Source organism: Schistocerca serialis, chromosome 9 (assembly GCF_023864345.2).
Source record: "Schistocerca serialis cubense isolate TAMUIC-IGC-003099 chromosome 9, iqSchSeri2.2, whole genome shotgun sequence".
In the NCBI taxonomy this organism is placed as follows: Eukaryota; Metazoa; Arthropoda; class Insecta; order Orthoptera; family Acrididae; genus Schistocerca; species Schistocerca serialis.
In genome coordinates, this window is record NC_064646.1 from 209644033 (window position 1) to 209656787 (window position 12755).

At 39.7% G+C, this 12755-nt stretch overlaps 1 protein-coding gene across 1 annotated transcript in view; it reads left to right on the forward strand.

Annotated features, from left to right (window-relative positions):
• Positions 1–4330: 4330 nt before the first annotated feature.
• Positions 4331–12755, forward strand: part of LOC126419489 (odorant receptor Or2-like) — a 35820-nt gene continuing 27395 nt past the window's right edge. Inside the window, exon 1 of the mRNA XM_050086678.1 lies at positions 4331–5109. Within this exon, the coding sequence (XP_049942635.1) occupies positions 4331–5109 (779 nt within the window). The remainder of the gene's footprint in view (positions 5110–12755) is intronic.

Consider the following 12755-nt stretch of genomic DNA (forward strand, 5'->3'; position numbering starts at 1 on the left):
ATTGTTTTTTAAATTGCAAATTCAAGTAATCGTTTTACAGGGAAGAAAGGTTCGGATTTTAAAATACCCTCAATATGAAAATAGAAATTTTGTGGAACATTTTATACAGAGTCTACTGCAACACACTCGTACGGCAGCGGCACTTTTCAACCGTCTTCCACAATGCTAGGCGTCTCGTGACAACAATACATCTAAACCAAAAATTATCAATAAGAAAGCTCCACTCAAACTTGTCGCAACAGTGCACGTGGCCGACGACATGTAATACATAGCAGAAAATATGTGACTGAACCTATAAATAAAACACATACGCAATATCGTTTGATTAAGCCTAGTGATTAAGCCCCATCCGTACACTGCTATCTACAAAATCTGCAAGAAAACATATACGAGTACTCGGTAACGGGATCCAGTAAGTCAACAAACGACAGAAAAAGAATCTTTATACTGCGGGTACCTACTAACTAATGTAGAAATAAAAGTGCAGCGGAAATGTTGAACAGTCTTTCGACAGAGATGAAGGCTATTAGGAGAGCTGGAAAGTAATTTCTTGACCTTGACGAATAGATGGCTTTGATAAATATCAAATATTTTACTATTTCTCTCTTGTAGTTGTTGAGAAATAATGTAAGTTATGAATGAACTAGGTCGTAGGTTTATCTGTATGGCTTTTTAAAGCGGTGTTGGTATGTGTGATTAGTCGCAAACCCTTTCTTTTAATGGATTTATCGTGAACGTCGATTAATGTGAAACTTGTGAGAGTTTACAAAAGTACAGTCCTTCATTCTAACAATTAATACATGACTCAATTCGAACTTGTATGTTGTTTTTAAAATGTAGCAGCTAGGATGTTAAAAACTGCAACTACAGGTGAAAACATAAAGAACGTTCAAACTGCGCTTCTGCATGCTGAACGATTAAAGGCGTGTGATATAGCTGACGGTACAGGATACCAGAAGAGAGGTACGGCACATTTTACAATAAGAACTGATCATGAGATAGCTTTGTGAGCAACATTTTGTTAAATGCGAAGAAACTAATTTCTCCGCAACTGTGGGAGCTTTTCAAACATAATACGGCATGTTTTAGTCAGCGGTTTGTTGCTGTGGATGAGGCCTGGATGCACAATATAATAATACAAATCAATCATTAAGCAGAGTGGGCGGTAATAGGCGGTGATGTCGAAAGTAACAAAATGGATTCCTTTTTATGATTTCCTTGGAAAGGGTAAACCTCAACCAGCAAACTATTTACACGGCTTCTGGACTAACTTCTGAAAAAACATAAAAAGATTCATCTGTACAAAAAGGGCATTTCAAAATGAAAAGCGGGGTATTTTAAGATATTAAGCACAGTTATTAACACAGCCTTCCGAAATCTCTTCACCAAAGAAGACGACGGTGATATTCCGCATTTCGAATCAAGAACAGCTGCCAACATGAGTAACTTAGAAGTAAATATCCTCGGGGTAGCGAGGAAACTTAGACCACTTAATTAATGGAAGTTTTCCGACACTGAACACCAATTAGCTGTCATTCAGAGCGTGCTGATTCAATAGTTCCATACTTAACCATCTCATACGCCAATCGCCCGACGAAAGATCCGTACCCAAAGACTGGGAAGTTGCACAGGTCACACCAATATTCAAGAATGGCAGTATGAGTAATACACTAAATTACAGAGCCATCTCATTACCGTCGATATGCACCAGGATTTTGGAAGATATTATGCGTTCGAACATTACGAATTACCGCGATGAGTACGGTCTATTGACACATAGTCAACAAGGATTTAGAAAACATTGTTCGTATGAAACACAATTAGGTCTTTACTAAAACAAAGTTTTCAGTGCTATTGACAAGGAATTTCAATTTTTTCCGTGTTTCTAGATTTCCAAAAGGGTTTTGACAATGTACCTAGCCTTGTAATTAGACTGCGTGCTTGTGGAATATCGTGTCAGTTATGCGACTAGATTCGTCGTTTCCTGTAAGAGAGAAGGCAGTTCGTAGCAGCTGACGTGAAGTCATCGAGTAGAACAGAAGTTATTTCTGGCGTAGTGTTACAGGCCCTCAGCTGTTCCTTCTCCATGTAAACGATTTAGGAAACTATCTGAGCAGTCGTCTTAGGTGATTTGTAGGTGATGCTGCCATTTATCGTTCAGTAAAGTCGTCATGAGATCAAAACAAATTGCGAATATACTTAGAAAAGATGTCTAAAGGGTGCGTAAATTGGCAATTGACCATAAATAATGAAAAGTGTGAGGTCACCCACATGAGTGCTGAAAGGAATCAAACTTCGGATAGGCGATAAATTATCGAATCTAAAAGCAGTTTATTCTACTAAATACCTGGGAAATACAATTATTAACAACGTAAATTGGAAATAACTCATAGAAAATGTTATGGGGAAGCCGAACCAAAGACTGTTTTTTATTGGCAGAACGCTTAGAAGATGCAACAGATCTACTAAAGGGACTGTCTAACTACGCCTGTCCGTCTTCTTTTGGAGTGCTGCTGCACGGCATGGGATCCGTACTAGATAGGATTAAGGGAGTTCATTGAGAAAGTTCATAGGATAGCAGCACGTTTTGCACTATCGAGAAGTAGGGGAGAGTCACGGAAATGATACAGGAAATAGGGCGGACTTCATTTAAACAAAGGCATTTCTCAATGCGGCGGGATCTTCTCACCTCCGAATGTGAAAATATTTTGTTGACACCTACCTACATAGGAAGAAACGATCGTCATAATAAAACAAGGGAAATGACAGCGCGCACGGAAAGATATAGTTGTTTGTTTCTTTCGCGCTGTTCGAGAGCGGAATAATAGAGAATTATTGTGAAGGTGGTTCGGTGAACCCTCGGCCAGGCACTTAAGTGTAATTTGCAGAGTGTCCAAGTAAATGTGGATGTAGATTAATTACTTATTTATCTCCTCATCTAAAAAAAATTGTAATTGAAAAATCCTTTGAACCTTGTCACGATGCTATGATAGTCGTAGATGAGTATCTCGTAGATCTTTCGTATTCACACTTGAGGGATGAAATGTGCGCACAAGAAAAAGTGGAAACATAGATTCAACTGAGAGGGGAAATGCTGGAAAATAATATGATCTTCTACACTAAATAAATATTATTTCTCTACGAACTTTTCGTTCGTATTGAAGCCTGCAGGTTTCCGAAAGTATCTGAATATTTTATTTCTCCTAGACATTGCAGTATATAGATATGAGACGTGGAACTGATGATGTAAGATGATTATATGTGCCTATTCCTGCAAACTCTTATTGAAGAAAGACTTCATTCGCACTTGATGTTGGATATATCAAGCTTTAAATCCATATTGTGAACGGCGGTATACGAAAACACTATGCATCCAGTAACTTTGAAAGACAATCAAGAAAATTTGTCACTATTTGCATACAAGTTTTCTCTACATAAATAAATTTGTTACGAAATTTAAAGCCTCAAGCAAAGGCAAATGTAAACGTAGTGTTAATTGAACTTATTCAGTTCGATTTGTGCAATGACGATATTCAGTTCATGAGAACAGCCAAATAGTCGACCAATTTCGCTGGCGACGTTCACAAGAGGTGTAAGTCTATGCTCGCAACGAAGTAATCGGTAACCATATCTTATCATCAGCATGGATAGTGCATACTGTTGTCTGTACGTACATATCATCACATTACTTGTAAGTCCTTCATATAGTACTGGCACTTTTCTTTTGAAGAAAAATCTTAAGCACTATATTTTATTTATTTAATTTTTGTTTTACTGGCGACGTGCAGTTAATTCAGCAGCTTATTGCCTTCTGTCTCGTAGCAATAAACAGACAGAGGTAACTGTACTTTATCGAAAGAGGGACATGTAATTTTCAAACATGTCGATTTATCGCGTTATAAATGCAACAACTGATACTTGGAAACTCTTATTACTTATTTCCACTGTCGTACTACACTGTTTTGCATTATGTAACCAAGGGAAGGGTAAAAGTCGAAGAAATTAAATAAGTCAGATACAGATGCTATTGTCATGCTGGATAATTTAAACCTCATCTCTGTGTAATTTGTGCCACTCTCAGTCATGTATATATGTACACAGGGCTCTTTCAACTCGTCTGGATCAGGACAATGAGTGATCTGAAGTTTTCAACAGTATTTCGCACTCCCCACTCCTCCGTCTCGCGTTGGGAAGAAAGTGGCTGAGTCAGAGCTTATTCAGTCCAAGGCTGGCACCGAACCCACAGAAGCGCAAGAGGGAGCAATAGGGTGCTGTGCAGTAGATACGCATAATTAAGTCAATGGACAGTGGACGACGAGGGGATGTGGAAATGCCTTTCTCCTGGTCCTCGAGCGGACGATCTGTACTCAAGCTCAACATACGTCACCTGTGGCTCTTCGGAGTGTGGCCCTTAGGTAATTTCCGTCTTTTCGAACTGTACGTCATCTTCGTTTTCGCACTGGGCATCTGGAACTTCGTCGAAGGTTCGCTGGCTGTCTCCTTCAGCTGGCGAGACCTCGAAGCCACAACGCTAGTGCTGACCAACACCTTCACCATGTGCAGCGGTATGGTGAAGATGGCCTTCTTCACGCGGGACCGATGGCGGTACAATTCGATGGCCCGCCGTGTCGACTCGCTGATGTTGACTCAGAAGGATCCCAGCTCCAGCGATCCTGCGCTGGAGAACATTGTCCACAGGTCCCGCAGGCGAGCGGGCCGCCTCACGCTGGGAATGTTGCTGTTCATGGCTTCGCAAGGCCTCGTGTGGTTCCCGATGCCGTTAATCGCCCACCCCGGTGAGCGGCGCCTGCCCTTCGTGCAGCACCCCTGGGACAACACTACCAGCTACTACGAGCTCTCGTACGCCGTTCAGTGTTTGACAGGCATGTGGATGGCCGAAGTTAGCTTCGGCATGGACTGCCTGTTCGCGACGATCATGATACTGGTAGCCGCACAGCTAGAGGTGCTCGCGCTGAGGATTGGGAAGCTGAGGATGAGCGAGAGTGGAGCAGGTGAAGGTCGCCCATGGCGGAGTGCATCTTCCGTGGCTCACGACAAAATGTACAGCGACCTTTGCCTTTGCATCGAAAGTCATCAGGAAATTCTCAGGTACGTTAGGTTCAACTGTTTTCGTCCCACGCACGGTGTGGACGCTATCGTAGCCTTCAGTATTGTGTGCTATATCAGACTGAGCTAAAAATAAACTAAAGTGGAGTAGAGGCAAACAAAAATGTAGACAATGTTTAGAATCAACGACATCGTAAAGCATGCGCCATTAGTAGGAAAAAAGTGACATTTGAGTAGGTAACCTTAAAATTCAGTTAGGATTCGAAAAGCAGTTGATTTTTAAAAAGATGGTGCGATCGTTGAATAATACGAGTACCTGTGTAGCTGTACAGCTCCTCTGCCTTGCGTGGTCTGTTTCTGTTGTCAGTTAATGTACGGTCATTCCTGAGTATTGCATTTCCCACAGTTTGATTGACTCTGTTCCGCTACTACTCCTCAATCCTGAGAGGTGCTTCACAGGTACCATAAAATTAGGCATAATTTTTGCTAAATTATGCATAAGCATCATGAGGTATTTCAGAGGAACATCCCAGTGATGGAAACTGAAACACAGAGTTGGAGCTGAAGAACAAGTTACAGTAGCTGAAGACAGAGGATTTTAGTTTTATTACCAAAGACAGAAATTCTATGCCGACTTCTACAACTCTGTTGCTGTTGCAGACAACACTCTGTAACATACCTCGAGTTTGTCCCCCACTACGTACCACGTCTCACATCACTAACAGGAGGAAGTGGTGCTTTCTTCTCCATTTTCTGCATCATCTCTTCGAAACAGGACTCAAATGATGACCAGTTAGTGGTTAAGGAACTGTACACAGATTCGAGAAAGGTAAATCGCAGTTCCGTATTCAGTCATCCAGATCATTTAAAATAAATGCTGAGGAGGTTCACTTTGGAAAACAGCACAGCTAATCTTCTTCGCCGTCGAGTTGTACCCGACTTTGCGTTTGTGCTCCTAGGGCACAAAACTATCAAGTGATAAGCAAAGACTCCTTACGTAATAACGGTTACTCAGAGGTGGAACTTAAAATGTACACGACACTGAGAGTAAGGAAGAAAGAATATTATGTTTAATGGCCTGTCAATGACGAAGTCATTAGACACGGAGCACTAGATTTGATTTTAAAAGTAAGAGAAAGGGAATATGGCATGTCTTTTTCGAAGAATTCATCCCAGCATTTGCCTTAAGCTATTTAGGGAAACTGGAAAAACTTAAATCTGAATGTCCGAACAGAAATAAGAACATTTGTCTTCTTGAATACTAACCCAGATGCTTCTCACTGCACCACTTTAATTAGTGACAGAGAAAACCGACACAAACGGATAAATAGATGAATACACAACAGATAGTAATATAGGGCCCTAAGGTGAACGGTTACCTACAAGAGCGCTGGAATCACTGACAAATCATTAGTCGAAGCGCATTATTGCCCATCTGTTTCAAGTCCCCGTAGTGTGTGCTAATGCAGTGACCTAATTTCAATTTAAACCATCAGCTGAGTGGTTTACTATGTAAATGTCCATAACCGGTGCTGCAAAGTACAGAGTACGTGATCTGACACAAAAGATTTAAGACTTAAGCTGGAAACTTATGCACTTGGCAAATATGTTCAATCAGTGGGTGTCGCTTCCAGCATAGGGAACCTGTGAGTCCATAGAATTTTGCATTCGTTTCTTAAAAAGTTTGAGCATGTTGTATTCCGTGACGCTGCATCGGAGCTCCGCCTACTTTCTCTTTCGCAGGGGGACATGGGGACTTCTGTAGTAAACCTCATGCCCACATCCGCTGACTTGACCGACGGTAATGAATCAGTTTAAAGTCAGAGTGCAGTTACCTGCTAATATGGTGTGCCATAAAAATTCGCAGTGTTGTAAGATGTCTCTTTTCTCAGGCTTCGCATACGTAATGAAGTGTATTGTACCATCAAGTAGTCACTTACGCGTAACACAAATTTCGCCGAAATATTATTCTTTAGCCTTACCTGTCTGCACTTCCGACGTTGATTACTTACGAGTGGCCGTGCAGAGCACTAAATTGTAACTTTGATGCAGCATTGCGGTACTTACTTAGCCTCTGATTTGATTCCTCATTTGTTCTTGAATATAAGCGCGAATCTTCTGATTACATTCACTTGTGTCAATGGTTTATGCATATGAAAACCTCTAAGTTTTTGTGTGATTCGAATTACACCTCGCACGTCAAAATGTAGCCCTCCTCCTTCTTTTGCACGAGCTTTTCTGGAGGATGAGATGGGCTGAGGGAAGGGCGTTTAGGGACAGCACTTTTGCTAAAAATAACAGATTACAATTAACAGTACGGTTAGACAATGAGTTCGACACAGACAGAATGCCACTGCTGTTGATTGTGTATGACGGAAGGAACGGGCCGCTGAGGTCGAAGGAAGCATTTCTTCATCTGTTCTAAGTGAAGTGGGAAGCGTGAACGTGTAAATATAACAGTATGACTGGGACTTGAACTCCGCTCTTCACGAATAAGTGTCCAGTTCCTTAAATCCAGATCCTTTGGGCTTGTTATATTTCCATTATGACCACACTAAAGAGAACAAGTAAAGCACTGCAATAATCAAGTTATTTACTGAGAACATTTCGTGCCCGAGGATATTATGTAATAGCTACTACTGTCGCACAACTTCTACATGTCATTTTTATAGACTGTTTAGGGCGTAGAGCTCTGTTTTTTCTCACCTATTGCCTGATATCATTGTGGGACTTGCAAGTCACATAATGAAAATCACTACGTGTCATGAAAGTTTGTGACGATCAAGAACGTCTGCTAATGTGTTACAAGTTCCGATGATAACAGCACAGATCTATCGAAACCAGTAATCAATAAAAAGCGCTAGAAGCAGTTTTGGCATAGATGATATTTTGGGATAGTATAACAATTCAGATCACCCTCAGCAGTTACACAATGTGAAAAATACAAAATTGTTAAAAGTGTTTCGTCAGTTTGTAGAAGAAATGGAATCAATAGTTAAAAGTATTACGACAATTTGTGGAACAAAAGTAGTTCAGTTATCATTTATGTAATAAACACAGTTGTGATAAACCTTTTATCCATTCTGGATTTGGAACACTGCGGTTTCAGGAATTACTGTAAACAATCGCCGTTTTTTCGTCAATTTTTATTTGTTCATGACCGGTTTCGCATCGGTTGGCGATTCATCACCAGATGATACAATTTAGTTTGGAGTATTGTGGGGGTCGTGGATCTGTGGCAAATATAGAGACGAAAAAGTGAGCACTGTATGTGGGAAGAATATTAAGACTGTAACATTAATTTGATGGTATTAATCACTGTTTTTATTCTTGTGGCAGGCACTGCTCTCGAAAACATGATGAATGCTTTCCAGTATCGTTAAATATCAAGTGAAACAAGCACTTTTCCACCGATGGTGACTCCCACATACCTTACAAAATATAAAGAAACCAAAGAGTGTGGCTGTTGTTGTCCCCAAAGAGTTCATTTTTCGTTTTGTTTGGCATTCGTAATAAAATACATATTTATTACATTACTTCCTTTATAAAAACTAGTATTATGTTTTTACACTGCAATGTTTCCTTATGCTATTTACAAAATTCACAACAAAGTGTTCAGGACAATATTTATGGTAGTGAAGTTATGTTTGGCATGTTTCTCATAGCTCAGTAAAGAGGGAAGTATACGTATGGGGATGGCAGAGGGGGGGGGGGGAGAAGAGGGAGGGATGCGGAGGGAGGGAGGGAGGGAGAGAGAGAGAAGATTGTGTGTGTGTGCGTGTGTGTGTGTGTGTGTGTGTGTGAGAGAGAGAGAGAGAGAGAGAGAGAGAGAGAGAGAGAGAGAGAGTAAAAAAAGGTAGAGAAGAAGGTGTTTAGGTGTGGTATGAGCGAGGTGGGGAACGGGTATGGAAGTGTATGAGAACAGTATTTATTAGTTTTTCAAATTTAAGGACTCTTTAAAATTTTGGAAGAATGGGTTATTTACTAAATCAATTTGTTCATTTAAGATAGTGTGGGTTGTTTTATTGCTATCCATGAAAATTTCCAGTTGTTCCAAGAGGTCAATTTTTATTCCTTCGTCTACAATGTGTATAATGTGGAGGTTGGTTTTTATATCTGTGATTGAATGACTATTTTGGGCTAGATGGGCTGCAAAACTGGATTTATTTCAATTATTTAAACGGAGTGCGTCAGTGTGCTCTTTGTATCGGATTTCAAAATTTCTTCCTGTCTGTCCTATGTAGTAGCAAGAACAGCTGTCACAAGTTAATTTGTATATGCCTGATTTGTGATATAGTGGGCTGTTTGTTTTAATGTTGTGAATTATTTTGTTTTGTATTTTGTTGTTTGTGTGGAAACTGGTTGTGTGGAAACTGATTGTGTGGAAACTGATTGATTGTGTGGAAACGGATTGTGTGGAAACTGATTGTGTGGAAACTGTTGTGATAGGATTTAAGTTGTTAATTTTTATTATTTAGATGACCGATTTTGATCTTCTGTCAGTTCATCATCAGATCTATGCTGTAGAGTTCTCCACGCCAGCAAGGACGGACTTGCTCCACGCCAGCGATTCCTATTGTCATCAAAGGAATGTAGAACTGATGATCCCATAGAGGATCGAAACCGTTCATCTAAAAAATAAAAATTAACGACTTAAATGCGATCACGGACCATGATTATTAAATAATTTCAATTATCTCGGGGAAAGACGTGCGGAGTTTATTAAGAGAATTATGTTTGATACTGAGCCGCGTTTGAGAATCAGTCTTTGTCGCGAAGAAACATATCAAGAGTACAACATATATGAAAGGGCTTGCGGGATCAGCGGTCACCTGTTTAATAAATGTGAAACATAAATGTCAGTTGAGACTAGATGAGCGAAAGTATTGTTAGGGAAGTGTGTCACGTGCAGGAAAAATAAATCGAAGTAATTTGAGTTGTACTTTTATAATTTCAAAGTGACGTTTTTCATTTTATAATCAAATAAATTCAATATTTACATTTTATAAGAGCCACGTATTGTTGCTAGGCCTATAGCCAGGTTAATTTTTTGTAACCAAGTGTGATCTGTATTTTAAGCTGCCATCCTTGATTCCGATAATCCGATAGCCGAAAAATTAAACTTGCAAGGACATTAATGAAGAGAGGAATGAGGAGCTTTACATCTGGCTATGCGTAAAAGGAAGACTGCTCTTCGGTGGAGGACAGTAACTGAAATTCCATAATGACTATTGAACAATAGAGCTATGTGTCTACATGTGGAGAGAATAATAAGAGTGCCCTATCACCAACAGTGCGTGTGTGAAACACTAATCTACAGCATCTCGAATTGCAGTGGTAAGACACAAGACGAAGTGTTCTACACAATTTTTGATCACGGTCGTTCGAGGCGAACATCTCGACGGCAAAGGGTGCTGCACAGTCTGCGGCATGACACCAACGGTCACAGTAATAAACGTAAGTGTTGAAACAATGCCAGTTGAGCGTAGTTTGAAATTTCTGTTGTACGCGAAACTTTTGAGTTGTTTTGTAAATTTTCCGTGGAGGCAGTTACTTAGCCTTGTGTTTTGTACTTTTGACTTTCAAGTATAGAAATGTCGTCAGTAAAGGGATATGATGAGGAGAAGTGGAAATAATACAGGGAAGCTTAGATAAAATCTATTAAGGATGGGGTGGTCAACGAGAAAGCGAGACAGAGAATTAACGAAAATAAAGAAAATGAAAGGAAGAGCTTAGTAACATCATCAGAAAATAAGCAGTTACCTATAGCTGGTTTTGTAAGAGTTCATTTCAGGAGGGGGAGGTGAATGAGGAAATGAGACGAGAATTAACGATCTTAAAAAAGCGTTGAAATAAGATCCTAGCAATAAATCAAACGGAAGCCCATGAAGAAACGCAAAACACACATATTCTTCCTCCAGAATGTTAGATATAGAAGGCGCAACGGCTGAAACCGAATTCAGACACCATACTCGTGTTTGAGGTACCTAATACGAAAGAAATTCAAGAGACAGTTATGGGTGAAGTAAAATCGGTGGTTACATGGGGGTAGAGAAGGAACGTTGGAGAACTTTAAGAAAGACGACAAAAGAAACAAACCGATGTACATAAAGAAGTGCAATATATAAAGAGGAAACTTTGTAACGAAAAATCTCAAAAAAATCTTGAACAATGCACTTCAAATATTTACACAATAAACACCCAAATTGAAGACAGGCATAGGCTGTATAATTTTTAAATGGCCGTGTTGTGTTTATAATGTTACTACAGAGTGTCAATAGTCCCAAATTTTCTAATACCACCTATTCAGAGATTAAAACTATGTGAAATACTGTCATTGAAAGTACTATCCTCAGACATCCAGCAGTTGGAGACGTCTGTCTCATATCCCATATACATATTATCCCAATCGATTTACTCAGTCATTTTAAGGGATTTCAATTTCCAGTCAAAGTCTCGTTTGCCACAATAATAAATAATGCTCTAGGTCAGTAAGAGGGACACAAGACAAAAAAGGAGGAAGTGAGGAAATGGATATAGAGAGGGGGGAGGAGGAGAAACGCAGAGAGAGAGAGAGAGAGAGAGAGAGAGAGGGAGAGAGAGAGAGAGGAGGAAGAGATGGAGAAAGATAGGGGGAGCAGAAAGGCAGAGAGAGAGTGTGGCAGGAGCTATAATGTATATTAAATACACTTACTTATTTAAGTGTGGCAAAACACTGCCTAGATTCAGAAAATCACTAACATCTAAGGATAACATACTACCACACCAGCTAGCGTTTTGCTGTTAACCAAGTTAGAATGTGTGCTTCCTCCTTTCATTACATCTCATTTAATAAGAATGGCACACACCAACACATGGCTGGATATAGCTAATTTTGTATGAATTATGTATGTGAATATATATTTAATTTTCAGTTTTTCACAAGTAACACAGTGAATGAGTATGATAAATACAACATTAGGTATGTTGTATTATCTTATTCTTGGTTTCCGACTTTCTTTTTGTGTTGTTTACAACTAATCTCACCAGGTTTTGAAATTCGACATGAAGATGCGATTCAGGAACCATGCTCGTCAACTTCCCATGAGAATTAATGAGTGAAAATGTAAAATAACAGCAGTTATATAGTTTCCTATCATGGCTTTACAGAGTTATTAACATTATTTTCAATTTCAGATACGCGTGAAGCTGTCGCTAATGTTGGGTACAAAAAATTTCATCTGGTTTTGTCATAGGAGAGAAAGATATAATTCAAGAAGAATTTAGTTTAAATTATCATCAGACCCACTTCTCAGAGGCTGGGACACTTTCTCCGAAAGAAGGCAGATGAAGACATTAGAAACAATGCATTCATGAAAGTAGAAGGTGGAGAAGACGAGGAAGATCTGATGAGGAATATGAAACGTAAGGAGAGAAAGAAGACGAAGATGATGAAGATGATAATGATGATGATACTTACAGGAACGAATAAAGATTGCGTTCAAGATGGTCTCCGACAATTGCCTGCATTTATCGACCTGAATGAACTGGTAGAGGGGTTAGTATTCTTGTCTTCGAAAGTGGTGGGGACTAATTCACACGGTAATGAAACACTATATACTGAAGAGGAACTTCAAGAGGCATCGATTATCGCATGAAGATGAGCTAAAATAAATCAAGTGTGAGACCTGTCTGATTCATAAAAAAAC